This window comes from Homalodisca vitripennis, chromosome 4 (assembly GCF_021130785.1).
Source record: "Homalodisca vitripennis isolate AUS2020 chromosome 4, UT_GWSS_2.1, whole genome shotgun sequence".
In the NCBI taxonomy this organism is placed as follows: Eukaryota; Metazoa; Arthropoda; class Insecta; order Hemiptera; family Cicadellidae; genus Homalodisca; species Homalodisca vitripennis.
Window position 1 is genome coordinate 59,296,240 of NC_060210.1, and position 25,784 is coordinate 59,322,023.

At 33.6% G+C, this 25,784-nt stretch overlaps 1 protein-coding gene across 3 annotated transcripts in view; it reads left to right on the forward strand.

Moving 5' to 3' along the window:
- The window catches only part of LOC124359347, a 47,683-nt gene that overhangs the window by 13,992 nt on the left and 7,907 nt on the right, over positions 1-25,784 (forward strand). For 2 of the 3 annotated variants that reach the window (XM_046812020.1, XM_046812021.1), the window contains exons 8-20: positions 1,681-1,831; positions 2,416-2,631; positions 2,929-3,189; positions 4,322-4,434; positions 5,101-5,279; positions 10,862-11,024; positions 13,747-13,873; positions 14,279-14,520; positions 14,828-14,980; positions 16,264-16,437; positions 17,039-17,203; positions 20,314-20,499; positions 23,581-23,730. In XM_046812020.1, the coding sequence (XP_046667976.1) occupies positions 1,681-1,831; positions 2,416-2,631; positions 2,929-3,189; positions 4,322-4,434; positions 5,101-5,279; positions 10,862-11,024; positions 13,747-13,873; positions 14,279-14,520; positions 14,828-14,980; positions 16,264-16,437; positions 17,039-17,203; positions 20,314-20,499; positions 23,581-23,730 (2,280 nt within the window). Of the gene's footprint in view, positions 1-1,680; positions 1,832-2,415; positions 2,632-2,928; positions 3,190-4,321; positions 4,435-5,100; positions 5,280-10,861; positions 11,025-13,746; positions 13,874-14,278; positions 14,521-14,827; positions 14,981-16,263; positions 16,438-17,025; positions 17,204-20,313; positions 20,500-23,580; positions 23,731-25,784 lie in introns of those variants that run through there. The other variant, XR_006922142.1, reaches the window with a different exon arrangement.

The following is a 25,784-nucleotide window of genomic DNA, read 5'->3' on the forward strand; positions in this document are numbered from 1 at the left end:
TTTAACAAAGTGGTATCATCAGCATATATAATAGTAAAACTAGAGACATTAAAACTTAAATCATTAATAAATATAATAAACAAAACAGGACCCAACACAGATCCCTGTGGCACACCTATATTTATATCAGCCACTTGGGAATAAGCTCCATTAACCATAACAACCTGTATTCCATTGGTCATGTTTACTATGGAATAATTCTTGCTAGTTCAGCTAAATGCTATTGCCGTTTGAAAATCACTTGCTAATTTGATGGAGTATAGACTGTTACAGATATGATAAATATAACTTCGATATAGTTTTATTGTTAAAAAACTTACCATACTATATAATAATTTTGCCAGTGAAATTGCCTGCAGTTTGAATCACTCTAGGTATAACAAATATTTTAAACCAATTTTTTATACATTTTTACTATCCTGATATTTAAAATTATTAAGTCTCAGGATTCTTTACAATTTAAATGTGATAGTTCAAACTAATATTTGGGTTTAAGTGACTAATGACTACAATTGACAGAGGAGTTTTTGCTCTAACATTTGGAAGGTATCTTTATTTAAAGTCTTTACTGCAGTAGGCCAGTTATTTTACTAACATAGCTGAATGAAGTTCATGGATTGAAAAAAAAATAAAACGTTCTGGATGGAAAAGTCTTTTTTCAAGCATGCAAGAGATACAAGCGTGGTGTAGCTAGTTTATTAGCTTGCTTATCTAATCCCACCATACCAATCACATTGGTTTCTGTTTGCCAATAAACAACACTCATGAGGAAACACCTTACCTTCTCATCTGTTTTCCAACTTTGCTGTTTGCATGATTGATGAAAGAACTAATTGTTTACCAACCGGGTTTGTATTTCATATCTAGTGGTTATAAAAAGTGCTTGTTAGAGACATGCTTATCAGTTCATTCTGGGTCTCCTCACCTCCATTCTAACTTTAGTGTGTAGTGTATAATTTTCAGTATTGAAAATTCTCGCTGAGGGTTCAAATTATCCTTTGGAATAGTGTATACAGCTGCAATTTTAATAATTAAATATGAGATTAAGTGATCCAGATTGTTCAAGAAACAAAATTTATTTTTTGATAACTTTTTTAGACACTCCTTTTGGATTGTTTAAACCCTGTTTCATTTGAGTGATGTATAAAATTATTTTGAATATTTTGTCCTGTGAATTATTAATAAATAGATCAGTGACTAGAAAAGCTAAGAGGACTAAGTAAGGCTATGGATAATTTAAAGAGTAGTTTGTTATAAATTTAATAGTAGGCGATACTGATCTTCAATTCTCACAATATCTGATGCCACTGGACTTCACATTGTAGAGATGTACCAATGGTTATTTATTAATGAATACATCATAATGCATTATTAATGCACACCAATAATGTGTGCATACAATTATTTATTGCACACATCTTGTGAATGTTTTCCTCTGAGCTATAAATTTGTAATTGTTTGAAGAAATGTTTCAAAACAAAGGTACAGCACATGAATACAAGGTATGTACTTTTGCTGCAGCAAAACTCCCAAGTTAATATGACAGAAGAATAAGTAGAGGGCTTTCTATTTTTCTTAATATACAAATGTATTGTTTTGTCTCACAAGTTATACGATACAAAATTAAAACGATTATTAATAAAATTTGATTTTTATTCCGTTCTCTATGATGATTGTCAGGAAGAGAGTGACTTTGTCTCAGAATGGTTGGTATCCCTGAACACTACCAGCAACATTATGACCTCAGGGGTTGGAGTTTCTGTCATGGGGGCATCCATCTGGATCTGGGAGGGCTCTCCTGACTCCTTCAAGTACAGTAACTGGTGGCCAGGTATGGATTACACGTTTTAAAACACACATTTCCTGAATCATGAAGATATTTATTTTTATTCTAAAAGAAACATTTTTTGGTCCTAAAGTTTTTATTTTATTTAACAATAAAAATCATAAACAGGTTTGTCTATTTATATGTACCTTTCCAGTAAAAAGAAACCATATTTATTTTGCATGAAATATTGTATACAGTACATACCAAACTTGTTTAAAATTTTGGACACTTATGCTTGTATTTACATTGTTATCCCTTTCATAATGTGCTATTATGTTTTCACGTACTATATACTGTATTTAGTAAATTTTCTATCAGGTAGTCACATGATTTCCAGAAAATAGTTTTCTGCTACTACCCATTTCTGGGGATTCTTAGAAAATAGTAATTGATTACCACCAATAAATTGGTTGCTATTGCGGAACTATTGAGGAATAGGTACCTAACCCAGGGAACAGGTTAAGCAGTAGATAAAGGCCCATTTATTTTAGCGTTTAGATGATTAACATACAGATGTAATTGTTTATAATGTTGTGTACTATTCCAAGTAACACTTTTTTAACTAATGAAATTTTTTTTCCACTAAGGTTGGGAAGGAAACAAAACAGCTTTCCCTGGGACGAAATCTAACCGGGCACTATGTGTGATTGCAAGGAGGTACTTCCCTTGTCCGGTCTCTACCAAAAGGACAACAGTAGAAACTTCATTCTGTGATGCAGAATACTACTTCTGGGATGTGGAGGACTGTGCAATAATGAGCAACAAACATCCGTATGTCTGTGAGAGAGATGCAGATGATATAGGTTAGTCTTTACAGTGACATCTTAGCAGCGCTTATTTACGATATCTATTCACTGTCGTTCTTTGAAAGTTCAGTGAGAGTAATTATTTTCTCTTTATTCCCACCCATGTCATCCTGTTCCTTTTAATTTCGATTAGTAACTATAAATAACTGATAAGTTAAGTTAATAACTGTTTAAGAAAGTACTTTTTTCTTTCCATAAAAACTTATTAAAAACGTTCCAACTAACCAATTTTGTATATTAATGTTTATAAAGTGAGATTAAATATTAGTGAAGAACTGTTGTCTTCGTATACAGGTTGTATAGTAAACAATGGACAGGACTACAATGGGCAGGCCAATGTGACAGAGACATCAAAAGCCTGCCTGCCTTGGAGTTCGACACAGGTGACAGCAGCACTCAAGTACCGAGTGTCTGAGACAACGTTCCGCAACACTCTGTCCGGCCACAACCACTGCCGCAACATTGCAGGGTCAGACACTCAGCCATGGTGCTTCATCCAAGATGGCACTTCCATCACCAAGGAGGCCTGTGACATTCCTTCTTGCAGTGTACGAGGTCAGCAAATAATTTTACTACATATTCTCACTTTTATGTTTTTATTTACAAGAAGCTGATGAAACCTCACTACACTTGAAACTAAAAAGGCTTCTGCATTGCTTCTAATCTAATCTAATCAGGATTATCAAGATATTTAGGATGGAGAGGTACGAGGGATTGATGACATCTGGAAGATTCCAATGCTGCAGCTATAAGGGGTTCAGTAGGCATTATATTAGCCATGCCTTGAAGGAAGAGAAGGTTTGTTAGCCTTTAATGGCCAAAGTAGATAAGGGTGGGTATGTCCCTCATATTTGGTCTCCAAAAAGCTTGTAACATTAAGGGAACCCACAAAACAATATTTGAAAAAAGACAAAATAAAATAAATTATAATGGTACACTCTGTATTATAATATTTACCCATTTAAAAAATCTGCCACGTTCTGTATGTCACTTCAAATACTATCAAATTCTGCTGGTAGAGTTATGCTTGGACACATTTCTAAAAGCATGTGCTCTTGAAAATCATCTAGGCATTTCTAACTCAGCAAAAATTTTAGTAATGGTAAAGTGGTTCAAAGTATAAAACACTTTAGTGACATCTAAGGAAATATGAAGAAAATGCGATTTTCACCACACTTCTAAAAAAAATAATAATAATAACAATTTTCTTTAAAATAACACTCACTTTAAAATACCCATTATAACATAACTGACTGATGCAAATCGATAATGTCTGAATCCGAAGTTGCTGAGTCCAAAATCTTATTGAGAAACCTGACAAACCACTGACATGGTATATATTTGGATTCCATGATATTTTCAAAGATTATCTAAAGACTCATCTTATTAGAATCATCTCTGATTATGGTATTTGGATACCATAAGCCCTGTTGTACTATAAGAAAATTAATATAAAATTGCAAGTAACGCAAATTTATTTAAAGGATACATAGCAAGTCATGGAATGATATGTGAAGTGAGTTACCACACGGAGAAATATAATCCTCCCCTGTGGTTATCAGTATAGCTTTGTTTCTGCTATTTAATGTATAGATGTATAAAAGGGCAACAGAAACCAAGGTATTCCTTAAATTAATATATTTGCAAAGATGTATATTATGTAGTTCATGATTAAATTAATTTTTAGAATCTAGAATAGCGTCAGAGAGATCAGCTGGGGAGGTCACGTGTGGTCCGAACTTATTCGCCTGTGAACTCAACGAGTGCATCCCTTCTGCTTGGGTGTGTGACGGTCAGCCGGTAAGTGTTGCTATTATATTGGGTTTTCAATTAATAAAAACATTATTCTATGTTGTGTTACCTTTTGCTGATTTTGATGAGACTTAATTAGGTTGTTCTATTTTAATATTGAGTTAAAAATATTTAAAACTAAGATAATCAATATTGAACAAAGAAAATAGCGTTAAACATTTAATAAGTACAAATTAGATCAATTTACTCTATTATAACACAGTGGTGGATATAGGAAAATATATTATATGTTTTTTTCTTTTTTGGGGGCCAATAACAAGATGTTCTGGTGGTATGGAATAACAAAAATAAGAATTAGTCTCCAGGACTCACCTTTTTATGCTATTTTGAGACTATTAAAAAAAAAATCTATTTCATTAGTTATTTGAGTGAGTTAAGCCTACACCAAATGTGTATGAGTTATGAGTAAACAAATGTATTTGAGTACATTTTTTTTAAAGCAAACTGTCATGTGATTTAGCTATTGTTATTAAGGTTCTGTAATAAAGTAGGCTATTTTTGTAATGGTGAACATGGCTTTTGATTTTATTGTATCTAAGTGCAAGAAATATTTAGAGATTGAGCAATTAACTAAATCGCTTCAGAGTTAAAAGCACACTTTAACTAAACAGATACCACATTACAAATGGTCTACATATTTTGTAATGTTGTTAGGACTGCAAAAATGGCTATGATGAGTTAAACTGCACTGGAGGACTAGCTCAGTTCCAGCAGCACAAAACTTCTCGTCTCATAGAGCACGACAAGGAGAAGTGGCTCCATACAAGTGCAGCCAATTGTGCCACTCGCTGTCTTGAAGCAAGTGACTTCATCTGTCGCTCCTTTTCTCACTAGTAGGTCACAGTTATTTTTCTTTGCTTAGATATTAACCACTTGATAATTATGTGCTAATAATCTGATTTTAATATGTGTACTTAGTGTGTAAGTGTAAGCAACTATGATTGGAACGGCTGATTCAATGTAAATGTTGAATTTAGCTCTAGTCCAGCACAATTGCATAGGTTGAAATGAAATGAAATGAAAAATGTCTTTATTGAATACAACGTAAAACATATTCAATTGGCGAGGTTAGGACTATTAAGTCCTCTCTTACACCTAACCATAAATTAATAAACTCTACTATTACTGTAAAACAAGAGCCACAATACAGTTTACATTACTATTTTAAATCGAAAATTATAATCTCTATTTATATAAAGTAATAAAATGAAACAAAGGTTTTCTATGAAACTAAAAATAAATACATAGAATAAAACTTACAAGGAAGTTAACAGACATTCATCCATCACCATTCATACAAAGCCACCGTCCCATACCCTATGCCACGACATCGTCAACCCGACGAGGTCCAAAACAGATGGTCCCTAAGCACCCCCCGAAACCGTTCCCGACTACGAATACCTCTAATATGATCCGGGAGATTATTCCAAAGTCGACAAGCAGAGACTGTGAATGATTTACTGTAAATAGAGGATCTATGAACAGGAATAGATAACAGAGAGGCTCCACGTCGAGTATTCCAATTACTTGTTTCAGAAATGAAAGAAAAGCGTTCAGACAGATAGGAAGGGGAATAATCGTTATACAAAATAGAATGTAACATGCTGAGAATGTGGAACTGACGGAGTAGATTCAACTTTAACAGATGTAACTGATTGATGAAGGGTGTTATATGGTCATATCGTCTGAGGTTGAAGATAAAGCGAACACAATAATTTTGAGCACGTTGTAATCTGTCCGAAAGCTCAACCGTCATGTCATTTATAACTTCGCTACAGTAATTGAAATGGCAGAAAATCAGGGTCTTCACTAGCATTACTTTCAAATTCAAAGGTAAATAAATAGCAAATTGCTTAAGACTATGAATACCAGCAAACACCCTGCCACAAGTCTCAGTAACATTATCGGCCCAACTAAGAGTTTTTGTAATAGTCAGTCCAAGATTTTTGACCTTGTCACTGTATGAAAGAGGATGACCGTTCAATATGAGTGTAGGAGTGTTGTTCAAGTCGATACCGCTCAGAAGTCTGGAAGTTCCAATAAGAATAGTTTGAGTCTTGCTTTCGTTAAGTTTCAGTCCGTGTTTGAAGGCCCACGTTGCAATAGCGTCAATGTCAGTGTTCATGTCAGCAACAATGTTTAGATAGTTCGAAATGGAAAAGTGGCTGTAAATTTGTAAATCGTCGGCATACAGGTGAAAAAAATGAGTGTTTGATCATAGCAGTCAAATCGTCGATGTAAATTGAAAAAAGAAGAGGGCCAAGGACAGAGCCCTGTGGCACCCCTCGATTCACAGGTTTCCAGTAGGAGTCTTTGTCGTTAGACCTAACACACTGCCGACGACCTGACAGATACGACCCAAACCACTCCACACAGCCATCAGAGAATCCGATTTTAGACAATTTCAAAAGAAGCAATGGGTGGTAAACGCAGTCAAAAGCCTTAGAAAAATCAAAAAGCGTTAAAATAGTAACAAGCCTTTTGTCCATTGCCGAACGTATATCTTCAGTGATTTTTAAAAGAGCACTCGTTGTACTGTGATTAGTACGAAATCCTGATTGAAAGTTGGACAAAAGTTTATTGGATTCGAGAAAGAAAGGTTGAAGGTTGAAGTGACAATGAGTATAACTTTTTACCTAGATTGCACTACTTATTGTAGTCTGGGTTTCTCTGATTTCAAAACGATGCAGGGGTTCATTTTGAGCGTCTTTGTTCTTTGTCACCGACTATTGATCCCTATTGATTTAGATCCCTCAGATGAACCTGACTCCATATTTCAGGAGTCAAGTCTGCAACAGCATCAGATTTCAGATGCTGCATGTAAGAGAAAGGTAAACTGGAGCTAAATTTAACATTCACCTTGAATCAGCCCTTCCCACCATAGCTGCTTTATGTGTAGAAGACTCGGTTGGTCTACTGTACTTTGGAATCGTGTCAGTCAACATCATAGTGTGCTCAATTTTGCATCTGATGAAATACTGAGAATACCTCTTCACCTAGTTTGCACTACTAGGTTTGTAGTCTGGGTGTTTCTGATGTCGAAACAATGCAGGAGGTTCGTTTTGAGCATCTTTGTTCTTCGCCACCAACTATTTTTGGATCCCTTCAGATGAACCTGACTCCAGATTTCAGGAGTTAAGTCTGCAACAGGATCAGATTTTAGATGCTTCACGTAAGAGGAAGGTGAACTGGAGCTAAATTCAACATTCACTGCAATGAAATGTTAATCACAGCACATATGCCTTTTCCCATTCTCATCTAAGGTATGGTATAACACTTTGGGAAAATAGCACTAATGCCAAAATTGTTTTATTTGGCAAAATAAAGTACTTAGAATTATTGCAAATGTTGGCGATAGAGTTTCTTGCGTCCCAATATTTAGAAGATATAGAATCATGACCCTTCTATCCCTGTATATTTATTGTAATTTACTTGGTATCGAAGAAAAATTAGATAGTTTTATTAGTAGACAAGAAATACATTCTTATTGTAATAGAAAAAAATATATGTTTGAACAGATGAATGTTCCATTGGAAATAACCAAAGATACTTTTATCTATATAAGGATTAAACTTTTTAATAAGCTTCCTGAAAAAGCATGGCATGTTAATAGACACATCGTATATTTAAAAATGTTATAAATAGTTTGTTGATATCACATTTTATTCTTTGGTTGTTATTGTTGTTATATTTTTATCTGTTGTATTTTTTATTTACATACTGCTTCATGCTCATGTATGCAGATGACACGACACTCCTGCTACAAAATAAACAACCTTCGACCTTGGAAATAAACACATACATTGCCATAAATATGGCAATAGAATACTGTCAAGCAAACGACCTGGTATTGAATCAAACAAAGACTCAGCAACTAATAATGTGAAGGAAGAAAGAAGAAGTGCTGGAATTACCGGACGCTGAAAGAATGGACAACGTAAAGTACCTTGGAATATTAATTGACGAATCTCTTTCTTGGAGTGACCATATCAACCAACTATGTGGGAAACTTAGCACAGTTTTATATGTCCTAAGGCGCTTAAAACAAGTTGCTAGCCCAGAAATAGTAAAATGTGCATACTATGCTCTTTTCGAGAGTCACCTGAGGTACGCAATAACTGTCTGGGGCAACTCCTCTAAATTTAACACCCAAAGGGTACTAGTGCTTCAGAAAAAAGCAATCCGTATACTAATGGGAACAGGACCTCTAGAATCATGTAGAGGTGCTTTTAAACAGCTAAAAATACTAACCTCAGTAGCCCTGTACATCTTAGAAGTAGTTGCATATGCAAGTCAACAACGTCTGACAAGAGGAAATGACGTTCACACCCTCAACACAAGATCCGCACACGACTACATACTTCCCACCCATCGTCTGACTCTCTACGAAAAACGACCCACCTATGCTGGTGCAAAATTTCTTAACATCTTGCCACACCAACTCCGACGAAAACTGATCGATTGGCTTCTTGACTGGCCTTTTTATACAATAGAGGAATTCCTGAACTGGAGGACTAACTACCTGACCACATCTCTCGAATCACTGTGATTTATCTCAATTTAAAAAAAAATTGTATTTTGCTTAATGACACCATTCTTGTCTCAATGATAATGAATAAAGTATATTGTCTATTTATTTGTTTGTTGTATTGTTATCTATTTATTGACTATTTAATTTATAATGCTTTAAGTTTTTAATTTATTATATATACTTCACGAGATGCTGCTAACACCATATTTACTTTTTTTAATGAGCAAATTGTGATTTTATTATCATCACCATTCACCATGTATAAAATGTATATAAAATTTACTTTTACCAAACTTTGTAAATGTGTAATCATACACTTGTTTTATGGAATACTAAAGGATGTTGATAGGAGTAGTCTAATTATAAGAAAAAGTAATGTTGCCATTAATGTAGCATTGTCATAAATGCTTAAAGACAATAAAGATATCTTGATTCGTGAATACTAACTCCTATTAATTTATCCAACATTTTACACAGGGGACAAATGGATGGATTACTAACTGTCCACAGTCCCGCAACTGGAACAGTTACATCTTTTTTTTCTAAATTTGTATTGCTTCCTCAGGAAAGGCATAAGCAAACTTACACTGATTAAGTGTCGGTTGTATAAAATGACCCTGAGTTTTAACCCATAAGTACAATGTTAAACTCAAACACTTTTAGACTTATTATATATTGTAGAAAGCAAAGATGTCTCACTATAAAGATATTATTAATATACAGTACACACTCAAATGCTATTTCTTTTTTTCTTGTAAAGTGTACTTAAATATTTAAATCATGTAATACATAAAGGTTTGAGATGTTTTTGAATAACAGATAAAAATATACATTTTTTATGTAAAAGGTATTTGGATGTGTTTTAATAAAACCTTTAAAATGAGAAGTCTCCCATAATACTACAATAAAAAAATAAGGTCATAAATGTGTTGGAAGTTTGATATTGTTCTTATAGGGTTAAATCAAGATAGTCACTATTATAGCCAATTCATAAGGACTCTGTGCTATCAGACAAGCAAATCGCATACAAGTTATTGTGCATGATAAAAAGACAAAGCTATTAGTTTGTTATTGTACTATTGAGACACAGCCAACCTTAATGACTAGCGATGATTGCAACTTCAGCTATTAAACTAGTGTATCAATTAAATATAACTATTGGTACAGAACTTGAGAGCCAATTAACATTACATAATCACATGAAGTAGTTTTTTTTTATGATATCAGTAAAGGAATTTTCTCTAAGACAGAAATAAACTGTCTATCGTATCAGTGTTGGTGAGGGCTGAAGAGGTTTCGGAATCGAAAGGATTAAAAGTATAAAACAATATATTTTCTCAAACTAAATAGTTTAGCATAACACAGTTAAAACTAACCATCATGCACTTAAATAAGTATTAAATTACCATCAAGCCAATCATATAAAGAGCGATTATTTAGGTAAAAAAACTTGTTATGTACCTTTTTCTGATTTACTGACAGTGATACCTAAGTGCCTAAAACCACTTTGAGGATTATATGATGCAAAAGTGTTACAATCAATATCATTTGAGAAAGATTTTATTGTTTTATATTTTCATCCTATTGATACCCTCCCATTTCGATCTCCACAAACATTAGTGCTACTTCCAATAAATTTCTTATTGAGGGTAAATTTCTCTATCTATGTATTAAAAACCCAGTTTGTGTGTTTATACAATGCAATTAACTCTTGGTCCTACCATATATAATTGCATGAATAAATGTTAATTTTGTTGAACTCACACTGTGAATGACAGGAATCATAAGAATAATTTTTTATTGCTCAAATAATGTCAATCAATATGTTAAGTGTACTGGGCAGTCACTTTACTTTTAGATTTAAATGTATTTGGTTTATTTCAGCGGGAAGGACCAGATCTGCCTGTTGAGTGAGTCAAACATTGGACTTTCAGGCAAGCTTGTAGCCAACCAGTCAGAGTGGGAGTACTACGAGAGAAGCTCCCACTCTATAGACTGCTCTGACAAATTCGTCTGTGGCAACAGAAAATGTATCAACCAAACTTCTGTAAGACAAAACTCATATCTTAATTCCTTGGAAGTTATGTTACTGTATAGACTTCACTTAATAAAAAAAATTATATACACTTATTTTGCAATTATCAAATAATAAGAAATATTTATATTTTGTTTACATATTACAACTAACATGTACAATTCCAGATCAAGATTAGTCTAATGTTGGCGTTAAAAAACTATCAATACAGTATGTATTAGTGTTCACCAATAATTATCGAAATTACTAATTAAATTTATATGATAATTTTTATGAAGTAGTTTTTTGAACAGGTAATAATATGACCCCATTGTGGCTTTACTGATACTAAAATGGAGGTCCTACCTCATACTGGTTTAGGAGATGAAACGTATCGCAGTAATACAGAATATTGTAAGCTAATGCTGTCAGTAGACTATGTAATATAACAGAAATATAGATTTAATTGTAGGCCCTAATTAAATTGAAGTATTTATATAGCTTTTATGAAACATAATAAAACTGTACTTCATTGAGTGGAAATATGTAAGGAACACATTTCATAAGCAAAACCTTAGCTATTTTTTATTCAATACCAAGCAAAACACTTTATAAACAGGTGGCAATCCGAGTTAACTGATTTATAATACATAATGAAGCTATGGTGAAAATGGTTAATTCAATACTCCATTTTACTTTCTGCTTAAATTCAGAAAAAATTATTACTTTGGAAATAATTTATTGGGGTGAAACCATATTGGGATTCTTGCAAGTCTAAATGAGCATATTTTATAGCATTAAGTAAGATGAATAACAGTAAAAAATTTAACATCATATAGAATTGCAAACAGAGCATTGTCAATAAACTTTGTGTGATACTAACAATAGGCTTGAATCGCTGTGGGGCACTCAGTAATGTTCTCTGGGGGGTGTCTGCAACATGAGGGAGTCAGGGATATGTAAATCCCTCCGGATCAGAAGGGGAATTCAGGGATACTACCCCTGGAAATCTTTGAAATACTAGGTCCTTAAATCATTATTTTATAGTAATTCTGAACAACTAAGAAAAGGAGAGCAAAGATCAGGTCAGAGTGTATAAAATGTACAGTAAAACCAATGTACCATCAAACACCAGGAACTTATACTCTATACAGGGATAATTATAATCTTCTGCAACAAATACAGTTTATATAAAGTGTGTTTGACTATAAAAAATAATCATAACATTAACCAAATTTTGAACAAAATAGTGAAGTTTAAATCACAAATCAAAGCTAAATACCCCAAAAAAGTATAGATACCCAAGTTTGAAAGTTGACTACACAGTAACTGATAGAGCTTTTTTATTTCTGTGTTTACTATATAAAAATGTTTAATAACAATAATTTCCAGTTTTTGTATTGATAACATAAAAAAATACCAGTTTTTGTCGCTTTTCAACTAAACTGAAATTTTAAAAATTCATAACTTAGAAACTTGTGATGTAATTAAGACCAAATATTTATACAAGGTAGATACAAGTGTACTGCAACTGAGTATGTAATTTTAGAATAATATGAAAATAAAGTTATTAAATTACCATCTTAATTTTTATTCTTGACTGGGTGGTTCACAAAATTTGACATTGTTCACATTATGGAGTCATTATCTTGAGTGTGCAATTTTGCATTGCCAGACTGCCTGTGGTGGTGTTGCCTGGTGCCTAGTCGCAAGGAATCACAACAAACTAATACAGTATAGAACTGCTCAGAGCTCGGCAACTCACTCACTACTGTGACAACTGATTACGTCGGAACTACTGTAATAGATACTTACCAGGTACTCATCTGTCTGGAGAGTACAAATTACCGCAAACCAAAAGTGCCTGGTATAAGTAATTTTATGATACACATACTTTACACGGTTATGGCTGTTACTAAAAAGTACTCGGACTTGTTTAGCAGTAACAGAAACTATACCATTTTAGGATTAATCTGTAACGTATGGTTCTAAATCATATGTGAATCATGAGTGAATTATGTACTTGGTTACTAAAAGTACCAGGTACAGGTAAAAGCCACAAGAAGTAGTAAGATCTAACCTTCTTTCGTACTTGCTGCATGAAGGTGAAATTCAAATATTTAGCATTTTGAACTAAATTAAATTATAACATGTGCAATGGTGTGTATTCATTAATTAAAATAGTTATAGGGTTTGAATTTATATATCTGATTATGATTGGTTTAAAAGTTCCCACTTCAATGTTATTTTTAGTTGGAAATTGAATATTAGGTAATTGATAAAATAAAATTCTCTAGGGGGGACAGATTCCATTCGTCACCCCCGGCAGTGACCCCCTGTGTTAACAAACTATTACATATTAGTATGTAATCATTGAATTCTTGATATAAACACCAGTAAGTTTACATTCTTTACAGATTCACTGAATGTTGGAGGGACATGTGTATTACTCTACTACATTTTCTTTACTGTGGCAAGCTGTCTGTAATGAAAATGTCAAATATATAATAGTGTTTATATATTATAGCAAACTGTTTTTAAGTGTTGATCAAATTGACATTAAGATGTTTCTTTTAAATTTTGGACAGGCAGCTCCTTATCACAGAGGAGACTCTTTTTGATTTTTAAAAGAAATACTGAATCTAGAATTCAGGAAATGTATAAAAAAATAGTAGATTTTATATCACTCAGAAGACGAACTAGTATTATTTGATCAACAAAAACCAAATAATGATGATTCTTTCAACAATTTTAGACCTGTAATGGCAGAAATGATTGTGGTGACCGATCTGACGAGAAGAATTGTTCAGCAGCAAACCTCGGCTACGAGATCCGGCTGGGAGGCAGCAACGTCAGCCATGAGGGTCGAATTGAAATCAAAAGTATGCTATAAGGAGTTATTTCTTTTAAAAACTTCTTCAATCAGATAAATTACAAGATCATAATTATTAGCTTTAACATAAGATATAATTTTTCCTTACTATTGAGAATCTTATGATATTCAATGTTATTCAGTTAATCTATTTGTTTGTATCACTGAGTAAAAATGGCAAAAGCCAGTTTTAAACAAGTGTTTTGATGGATTCAGAGTAAAATCCATGATGGCTAATCATGAAAACTTAAGAGTAATTCATTAGATTCACAATATATTCTAAAGTCCTTCCAATTTGTTAAAGCTAAGCCTGCTCTTCCTATTGTACCAATATTTTGTCGGTACCATTTAGAGATTTATGTCATGGTTGATTATATAACTATGATTTAAAATACAAATTATTTGGTTTTTCCAGTCCTTGGGGAGTGGGGATATGTCTGTGATGACCAGTTTGACTTGAGAGATGCAGAAGTTGTCTGCCGAGAGGTAGGGTTCACCCTGGGTGCAGCCGAGATTAGGCCTCACTCTGCGTTCGTTCCTCTCAACACCTCTAAAACTCTGTTCCTGGTAGATGACCTACAATGTCGAGGAAATGAGACGAGCATCAGAGAGTGTGACTTTGGAGGGTGGGGTGTTCACGACTGTGGAAATGAAGAGGTTTGTTGTTCTAACAGCATATTTAAGTTATTGGTGCCTCAACTCAAACAGTTTAGCAACTACCAGCCAGTTAGATATTAGATACTTAAAGCAAACAGCATTACAGATTTCACATACAAGTTTGTTGTTGTTTTATAATTATATCACTTCTTCACACTGTGTATTACTGTTTATAAATTTCTTAATATATTATGTAGGTTGTTGAGTTCATCTTGATAATAGAAGATTGTTTACAAAAATACAAATTATTTTCTGGTTTGAATTTGTTGCTAAAACCAAAAAATAATATGTGCATACTCTCTCTCAGGTGGTAGGAGTTGTATGCAAAATCCCAGGAAAGGTTTGTGCCAACAACTTCTGGCAATGTGAACGCAGCAACGAGTGCATCCCCAACAACTTTCTCTGTGACAACATACCTGACTGTGAAGATGGTTCAGACGAAGATGTGACGCGTTGCAAGGTTGGTCTTTGTTGTCAAAGGTGTAGTGAAACACTTCTCGGAATAGGTTTATATATAAGTGATTTATTAATTATTAATAAATAATTATTATAAATTATTAACCAATTATTAATCAAAGTTGAAAAGTTATAAACCTATTTTTCCTCAACATACTCTTCTCCTGCAATAAAACCCTAGCCCCAATGTTGATACTGCTATTCAAAACATTTTGTAAATAATTAATTGTTTTCATCATCTCTAATTCTTTGACAATGTCAGCATCTGCAAATTGTTTTCCCTTTAACGATGTTTTCAACCCTAAAAACAGGAAGAAATCGGCTGGCATCAGGTCAGGGGAGAAGTGTGGATTTTCTAGTGTGGTAACACTGTTTTTGACTAGCACTAACAAAGACCGATGGGAAGGGTTGTTGTCATGAAGCGAAAGCCAATGATTTCCCTCCAATTTTCAGGGTGTTTCCTCCTGATGTCATCTCTTAAGTACTTTACCTCAAATGCAATTTCGTAAATTGTGAGTCTTCTGTTTGCTCATACGACTTGCTGTATTCACTCAATATTGTCATCAGTGGTTGCAGTTAAAGATCATAAAATTATTCACTACTAAGGTTATTTTCAATGCCCTCACAAACTTAACTTGTTTGTGCTATTTGTAAACTTGTTTCTACTTCAGCACTTTGTCTTCAGCATGAATTAACAACTCTCACTTGTTACTTTGAAGCAAAACACAGAATTTAATGTTTGATCCCTATTCACAAATTAAATTGAAAAAGTTAATTATTAGATACACAAAAACACTCTTCACAAGGGAATAATGACAACTGAACGATGCCAACACTACAGATCCTCTCTCCCAGGAATAGTACCAACTGCTATGAACCTAATTTCCCACCAGGTTGCATGTTGGGTGTATATTTAAATTGGTTCTTGGAACTTTTTTGACTTTATGGTCAAACAAACATTCGTGATGATGGTGGAAAAATTATTGGCCATCCAATGTAAGATATGAACTCATGAAAAGTTAATGACAAACTTGTTTTTTTTAACAAGAACTTCTTTGCACATTTCACAGACAAGTAATACTATTATCTTATTCTGGAAACATGATTTGTGGAAACTTATTGACGAACAATGAGAATTTTTCTAAGCCATATATGTTATGCTATGGGTTTTATCTTTGTTGGTTTATCCCTGTTTTCATTTCATCGGTAAAGTAGAAGTTTTAATTCTATCTTCTTTCCAAAGATAATTTCCAATCAAATAAATACAAATGGTTTTGGTTATGGCAGCAACCAGTAGCTGTGAGACTTGTGACCGCCAAAGGTGGACGGTCACTGACGACAGTCGAAGGCCGAGTTGAGATAAGAAGATTTGGTATCTGGGGCACTATCTGTGATGATGACTTTGAGGAGGCTGAAGCAACTGTAGTCTGCCACTCGCTCGGATACAAAGGACCAGCACAGGTGAGACCAGTTTTTATACATTTTAATTTTGTGATTAGTTGATACTTTGAAGTATTGCCATATAGCGTTAAAAAGTGGTATACTCTTGAGTTAAGTGCTTAGGAAAATGCACAGCCTAAGGTTCAGAACATTGAGCTTCTTTTAGACATAGGAAATATTCAGTTCGAATTTAGGCATGACCAATCCATTCTTGCATTGTGTATTATTATTTTTTTAAATTTTTATAGGATTAATTGGGCATAAGTAATATGGATAAACTGGGAATACATCAAAACAAAATAGATTAGAGGCAATAAGGAATTTGTTTGTTACAAATATAACAGTAAATGTGTTGTTATACAGCCAATTTATATGATTTTTTGTAAAGAGATTAATTATAGATAAAACAACAAATAAAAAGTGATGCTTCTGGAAAGTACGATCACACACAAAAGTTTGAAGAACATCATTTTCACAGAAGAAGTGTTGGACTATCACTCAAAATTAACCATCAGCCAGCTAGCTGTGCCATGGTATCATAATGGATTTTTTTGTTTTTGTGGTATTTATTGCCTGTAAAACATAATTTTGCAATACCCTGTATATCAGGTGTTTGCTACAGTCCCGCAAGGAGGCAGCGTATGGAGCAGGACAAGGGATCATCTGGCTGGACGGAGTCCACTGCGCAGGCAATGAGAGCTCTGTGGACAACTGCCTACACCAGGCGTGGGGCCAGAGCGACTGCAAGCATGAGGAAGATGTGTCTGTTGTCTGCTCACTTGACACTGTGAGTACTTACATTAAATTAAACATTTGTTGAGTTTTTATAACTCACTTCTAAGTTTATTTGCTAAAAAGCATTCAACTATATAACTAATTTATTTAAGAATAGGAGTATATTTATAACGTTTTGTCAGCCACTTTAGATTGAACATGTTAAACTTAGTAATTGTAATAAAATTGCTGTTACAAATTCTCCAACAAAAACATATAACTAATATATTCCACATTATTTGCGCATATTAGTTTAATGGATGGTTCAAATTAATTATTTCAAAACTTGTGGTTGCAATTGTGTAGTAAAAATGGAAAAGGTTGTAAGTGCCAAAAATAAAAAAAAATGACTTTTTCGGTGAAAAGCGAAGTAAAAGCCAAGCGTTAATAAGATAGACAAGGTAGTAAGTGCCAGAAAAATTGCCCCTAGTTTGTAGAGCAGTCGGAAGATGTCAGCACGTTGTAAGAGCCGTGCGGGGTTGAAGTGGAGAACGATGTAAGTCCACCCGCCATGATGTATGTTCCTTGTCTATTCCGTAGTTATTTGCTGTTGCCGGGCGGGCAGTGACGCTATGCATGCTCGCCCGCTTTTACGTTTTGTGTTGTTTTACGTAGTGATTATTTTATTTAAGTGTGTTGCGTGTAACAGGCGTTGAAGTATTTATTAGTGCAGTGTTCTATCTTACTAAAAATGGAAGCACCTCCTGTTCGTAAGAAAGTTCTAGTGGAGAGAAGACGAAGGGCTCGGGAAAAAAGGAGACAGTTATGTTACTTGTAAAGGAAAGACTATCCCCGCAAAAAATCCCCCACCTCCTGAACGAAGCTGTTCATGTAAGTACCAATGCAAAAACTTGAGTAACGAACAAAAATGATATTGTTTATGGAATTCTACAAAGTTGACGAAAAAAGCCAGGGAACATATTTACTCAACCACATGCAGATGCTACCTATTGCCCCGTAGAAGACACGGGGGGAATTACGATGATCCCCAGTGAAAGTAGACGCACCTGCTCGTTTGCATACAACATTCCTGATGGTTCTGGCAAAAACATACAAATTTGCAAAAAAAAACTTTAAAGAAATTTTTGCTATTTCTGAAAGGAAGTTGATTGGTTTACAAACTAAAAAAAAAACAGGATGCTTGATTTTCGAAGACAAAAGAGGGAAAAACCCCCTGGATCAAATGAACACAAGGTGAAGTATACAGAAAAATGACCGTAATCTGGTTAGGTTGTCATATAAATTCTTTCCCAAGATACGAAAGCCATTAATTGCCGAAAAGTATCAAGCAATGAGTTTTTGTCCCCAGACCTGAACAAACACAGAATGTTTATGGCATTTAAAACCCAATACCCTACAAGTCCAGTCAACTATAGTTTTTATACAGAAGTATTAAAAAAAAGATTTCCCAAAACTCAAGTTCAAGGCTCTTGCAGCTGATACTTGCAAAAAATGTGATCTTTTTAAAGTGCAGATTTCATCAACGACCAATGAAAGGGCAAAACGGGAAGTTAAAAAACTAAACAAGAAATTCACCATCGAAAAGCTGAAAAGGCCCATGTCTGCATGAAAGAGGATATTACTTTGTCCCAACTTCCAACTGGTACCGCTACAACATTATGTATGGACTTGCAACAGGTGATGTTCGTGCCCATGCTTACCCATAGCACCATGTTTTACTGCAGACAACTTTCTTGCTATAATCTAGGAATACAATTGTGGGGGATAATGACTCAGCGTTTATGTGTATGTGGCATGAGGGCATCGGAGGTCGGGGAGCCAATGAAATAGCTTCTTGTCTGTTTAAAGTTGCTACTGTTCAAGGCCATTTTTCTCGGAAGAAGACTTGTAATATGGTGCGAACAACTGTGGTGCTCAAAATAAAAACAGGATGCTCCTTTAATGGCAATTATTTACCTAGTTCACAAAGGGTTTTATCGCTCTATTAACTTGAAGTATCTTGTAAGTGGGCACAGTTATATGAAACTGTGACAGAGACTTTGGCATTATTGAAAAACGCCGCAAAAAAATGCAAAAGCAATGGTTCCTAAAGGACCTGGAAGATGTAGTTGCAAAGTGCAAAATTTAAATCCCCCTTCACAGTTGTTTCTATGAAGACAGAAGACTTTTATAGATTTTAAAGGTCTTGCAAATCAGTTCATTAACACAAAAGATCTAGCTATCAGCAAAATTTCCCACTTCCGAGTTTCTCATAAGAATCCAAGCACAGTGAAGGTAGCGTCAGTTTTGGCACTTCAAGATGATGGTATGGTAACATGGAACAAAGTTGACGTCTTAAAGAAAAAGGCCGACCTTGGCAATCTTCCCGACTTAAAGGACTTGCCAAAAATCCAGTTTAAATCAAAAAATCTCACAAGAAAAGAAGAACGATCTGATAGGAATGATAGACTACATAGAAAAAGGCAGAAGACAAGCAGTTTTATAGAGATCTTCTGGCAGCAGACACCGTTCCTGATGGTGTCATGGAGGTGGATGCAGACATTGAAGACAAGGACTACTAGTTGTATTAAAAGTAAGGTATTTTAAATGTACAAAGTCCTAGAGTTAATAATATTAAAAATAATATTAATAATATTACGTTATATTATGTAACTTTTTTTCAGAAAGTCAAGACTATGACTAAAAGTGTTTTATTCTTTTGTACGTATTATCATGTATCCTTGTAACATATTTTGATGTTATGGTGTACATTAAACGCTTCTAAAACAATACTGGACTTACATCCTTTTTTTTAAACTAACCCTTCACTTACATCATTTATTAAATAAAGAAAGGCACATACATCCTTTTCACAAAAAAAACCGATTGCTCTTATATCTTTTTTCCATATTTTTTTGGTTTCCGCTTATATATTTATAGCAGAAATTGTATTATATGTTATTCCTATTGATTTTATATTTTTATAAATATAAAAAATATTTTATTAGTAAATATTCAATGTTTTAGACATATTTTATTGAATACTGAAAAATTTTAGTTTTCTGGCACTTACAACCTTTTCCATTTTTTACTACACAATTTATATAACAAAATCTCACTCAAATAACCAATAAACTCACGTTTAGTTATAATACCCTTTGCTTTACTTTCTCATTATTCCAGGATGAAATTGATATTCTTGGACATAAAAATACTCCACCAGTTGAGGATGTGACCAACAACTTGACTGACGATATTCTGCCGGATGACTGTGGCACTGTTGACGAGGAACTCAAGTACCAAACAACAGACTTTACCCCAAAAGTTGTTCAAGGAAAGGAAATAACTAGAGGAACAATCCCATGGCAGGTATATCTGTTTGACAGTTTTCAATGTAAATTGGTTAATTTAATACCTTTAGTGTGACACGAGATATCCACAGAATTTAGGACAGTCACAGTTATATCTAGTTGTATCTTCTGCAGGCCATGTGTTAAACCAGTGTTTCTCAAAGTGTGGGGCACAACTCCCAAGGCTCAGAGAGTGCCAAAGCTTCATTGAAAAATTAATGTAATTTTGTTACAAAATAAACTCGCTGTAGCTAGCACCTAGCATGCCGGGTTTTTGTGGTTTCACAATACCTTGCAAAGTACGAACGATCGGCCCCGCACTTTCCCTCCACTCCTACCCCTACTGCCAACGCGTCACATGTACTGAAGTTATTGCAGTTCCAAGTTTTGAATGTGACAGTTCTCCATGTTTTGTCGACATGGGTATTTCGTTTTATGCTCATATGTTTTGTATATATTTTCATCAAAATAAAAAGATTTCTTGTAACTGTAACAAGTGGTGGAAGTGGAGATGCATCAGTGAATGCATCAGGCATGAGGAGTGGCGTCAGTGACAGTCAAGGTAAAAATGAGGAGGATCCTTGTGGTACGGCAAGTTTAACCACTCCTTCTCCAAGTCTAAGTTGACCAAACGTAGCCAAAGTGTGCATGTATGACGACAATTATTTATCACTAGGTTTTACAAAACTGATCATAACTGGCCAAGAACCAAATTGGCCAATTTGTAGTCTGTCTAGCTGTCCTGGCCTCTGACAGCATCAAATCTAACAAACTAAAAAGATAACTGGATATCAAACTTAATGGACACACTGCATAATTCATAGAGAAAGTTTAGCAGCAAAAGGTATGACTCCGGAACTTGATATTGTACATGTGATCGTTAAAAGAGTCAATGTTATTAGGCAGCAGTCACGAGTTTTTAAGATTCTCTGTGAAGATATGGACTCAGAACACACAGCTTTTTTGCTTCATACTGAGCTCACTGATTATCAAGAGGAAAGTTTTTGACCAGAATACTTGAGCTTAAACATGAAGTTCTCACATTTTTGCTTGTTGAAAACTATCAAAACTCAACGTTTTTCAATAACTCAGATTTTTTACTGTGATAAGTGTACATGGCAGATATCTTCGAGAAACTAAATGTACTGAACAAGCCTTTCAGAAAAAAGATGCAAATCTTCCCCTTATAATCTCAACCTCATGTCAATACGGTCAAATTCTAATATATCTCATTATAAAAAACGAATTTCCTTATTACTCTTTATAATTTAGCTATTCAAATCTATTTGAATATAATTTTATTTAATTTGATTTGTTTTAAACTCATTTTTATGCTTATACATGGCAGTTACTGCCAATGATGACTACATGGCCATATCACGTAATTCGAGTGTATCTGCCCTCAACCACTGAGAGCATAAATAGATAAATGAGAGGAATAAATCAAGTGCCACAATAGTGAAATTATATCTATTTTAATATACGGTAAGTCAAGGCAGAAAGTTGTATTTTTATTAGTTTAACGATTGTTCGGATTTGTTTTTTTGCAGAGCTGTCACAATGTGAATCTTTATAAAAAATCATATTTGTTTTAACAAAATCAAGTGTTTACGCACTGTTTGCATTTTTTAACAATATAAGTTTGTGTTGTCTGAAAATAAAACATTATACATACATACATAAAAAATATTATAATTATACATTTAAAATAAAGAAAATATTTTTTTTTAATTTGCTATTTTAGAAGTTTATTTTTGTTACAAAATCATTGTTTGCCAGGTCACCCTCCATATTTTTAGTAAAAATATTTTTTTCAATAACTTTTGAGAAAATATTTATTATATTGTGTTAATGTTTTCATAGTATTAAATTTTACATTTTTCTATAAAAAATTACATATAGCATATGTTGGTTTATAATATAAATATGTATTATTTCATAAAACTTTTAACGAATAGCTTACAAATCAAGAAAAGTGGCCTTCCACAGCAGAAATATTAAGCTGCCATTTTGAGGAATAAATCAAGTACCACAATAGTGAAATTATATATATTTTAATATATAGTAAGTCAAGGCAGAAAGTTATATTTTTATTAGTTTAAATGTAGATTTTATAATGAGTAAACGACTGTACTAGTTTCTTTAACCAAATTATCAATACCTACAATTCTTTGTCTATTAAGAACATAATATCTGTCTTGATTCCAGATCCATGTCATCCGGCTTTTCACTTATGTCATTATAATTTCTTTACTGATTGCTGGAGTTACAGTCCATTAAGTCTACAGTCATTAATTCTGCTATGAGGGATGTTGCACATAATTACATGCACATAACTGTAATTATGTGCACCCTCAGCAAACGGTGGAATTTATTTGAATTAAAACTAAACCTGTTCTTTTTTGTACAACTGGTGTAAAAGTATTTAGAGAAATTATTTCATTATGAAGGATCTTGGAGTTCTCATAGAGTCCAAACTTATCTTCTCTGAACACATAAGCAGTGTTGCTTTGAAAGTTCGAAAGCACTTGGGTTTGTTACTTATTCCAACTTTTTAATAAGAAAGATTTTTGTCTGATCCTTACTCATTCATAATTTGAATCAATTTTGAATATGCCGCTGGAAATTCATATTGTGGATGGTCTGAAAATTGTTGGAGTTGTTTGAACTAAATATGGGGGAGGAACTGATCTTTCAGGTTTGTAATGTGTCAGAGTTGTTTGTTTTAAGAGTTCTGTATTCTCACAATAAACCAGCAGAAAACAAAAATCGAAGAGTTTTGAATGTAGATCTGCAACATAAACAACAAGAATTGAGTTTTGGAGTATTGTATTTAAAGATATTTTTATACATAAAGAAAGAGCAAAAGAATAATTTCATAAATATACTTTAAACGTACATAATAAATGTATATGATTAGATGGTATTTCTATGGTATTCTAAAACTTATATTTACAGTTTCGAGATGTTATTAATAATTAACCAGCAGGCTCTCTTTATTATTAACCAGTCTCATCTACTTTCAAACTAATCAGTAGTCACTTTTATGTGGTATAGCTTTATGAACTGTATGAAACATGATTTCTACCTAACTGTACAGGCTAGCCTGAGAGTACGTACCTCTATCAAGTCGATACACTGGTGCGGGGCTGTAATTCTGTCTACTCTACATGTCCTTACCTCTGCTCACTGCCTGCAAGACTACACCAAGTCCGCATATTTCGTCCGAGTCGGTGATTTCGACACAGAGGTAAACACAGTAAATTCAATAACACTTTAAATTAAGGACATTTTACATAGTTTATATAAAACATTTATTCCACATTGTTAATGAATCCTCTCAACTCATTAAAAAAGTTTTATCAAACCGTTAAATCACCAAAATTAAAAATAACACCGACTTGACACCCTCACTGTCTGTCATCACAATTAATACAAAGGAAATTATAGCAAAACAAGGCTTTTGCAATATAGGAAATACTAAAATACTTATTATATTGTTTATATCATGTTTACAGCATAAACACATATTTTAATCATTCTAAATTTTAAATAACTTCAAAATGGGTCAATCTGATTATTTGTTTATTAAAAAGTTATCTTCTACTTATACAAATTGTGTTTTTTTTCTTTTATCAACATAAAAATTAATATTTTATAATAGAAATTATTGGTTATTAGCTATATTGATTTTGAAACAATTACTTTATTTCCAGTGAATAACAATTTGCCGATGATATAACACTGTTTGGAGTTCTCAATGAAATCGATGATAGTTCCGTTCTGCAGCATTCACTCAATAACATCCCCCAGTGGTGCAAAGATAATTTAATATGTCTAAATGCATTGTATAGAGGTGAAACTATACAATGTTCTTTAATAGAAGTGAAACTTTTCTTCAAGCTTATTATGATATCCAGGCAGCATGTGAAGGTTGTGAGGGATTTGGGAGTGCACCTTAGTCAAACACTTTCTCCCGATCATCATATTGACATAATATGCAGCCAGTAGGCTGCTTGGACTTTAATCACATATAGCAAGAAGTGGTCTATCTGAATTATTTCCAAAAATACTCTGTACAAATCCCTTATTCACCCAATCCTGGATTATGCCTCGGTACCTTGGAAATCCTTTTACCTACATCATATTATCAGATTCGAAAGAATTCAAAGAAGATTTGTAAGACTCCTTGCTTCAAGTTTACTCGAGATTCCTGCTGAAGATCTGATGAAACATATTGACCTTTGTCCTCAAGAAGTCCAACATGAATTTGCTGATCTGGCCTTCCTCTTTAAACTTGTCAATGGTACTCTTGGCTGCTAGGATTTACTAGCCAAGATTGACTTCAGAATTTCAAGAATGACTGTGTCTATGGAGTTATTTGTCCACTAGTACTATCAGACTATCTGAAATTTGACTCTGTTGCAAGATTATATCATATTAGAAATTCTGTACCTGCTGAAGTGAACTTCTCTGACAGCCTGAAAAGAAAATACCTGTAGTTATCAGCTAAAAAAACTCACTCTCCCTTCGTCTGTTCTCTTATTTCTATATCTACTATTCACCACATTTTCCTAATTTGAATCATGCAACCAAATATGTTTCCTTCCACCACAAATAATGAATTTATTTTATATTATATTAACTGTTTTCATCATTATTACAATTAAACTCCTAATTTATTCACAGTATTTTTGTTATATTTTTTAATGTTAATATTTATATAAAATTTATACTCGTTATTAATTTATACTTCCTTTGATTTTAGTTAGTAAGTTGTTATTAGCAGTAATTATCTATCTAACATGTAGGCTACTTGATTGCTTGTATCGCACTTTTGCTTAGTATGTGTTTTGTTGTAATTCAGTTATATATTTATTCTTGTTACCAGCAACTCAACAACTTCTCAGTTTTTGTGTTAATTAATTGTCAATTAGTAGTATTTATAATGTACTTATTCATTGTTATTTACCACTTTTTATCTTTAATAGTTATCAAAATGTATTTAGTACTACTACATTCTCACTCTCATGTCTTATTTTTCCATGTATGTTATGGCATTGCTATTGGAAAATAAATAAAGTGCTACCAAAGGATAGTAGGAAGCTTCACATTTACCGGACTCCATAACATTTGCTCGAGATTCATGTGAGTAAAACTTAATAACCACTGCCTTGGTGTAGTAACTACTTCGTATTTGTGGAACCTGGCGTAGGTCAAACCTCGTTTCATTTCAGTCAGTATCAGGGTGATGTCCATCTAAATTACAGGTGAAAGTTGTATCATGGGGTTCAGCATGTCACT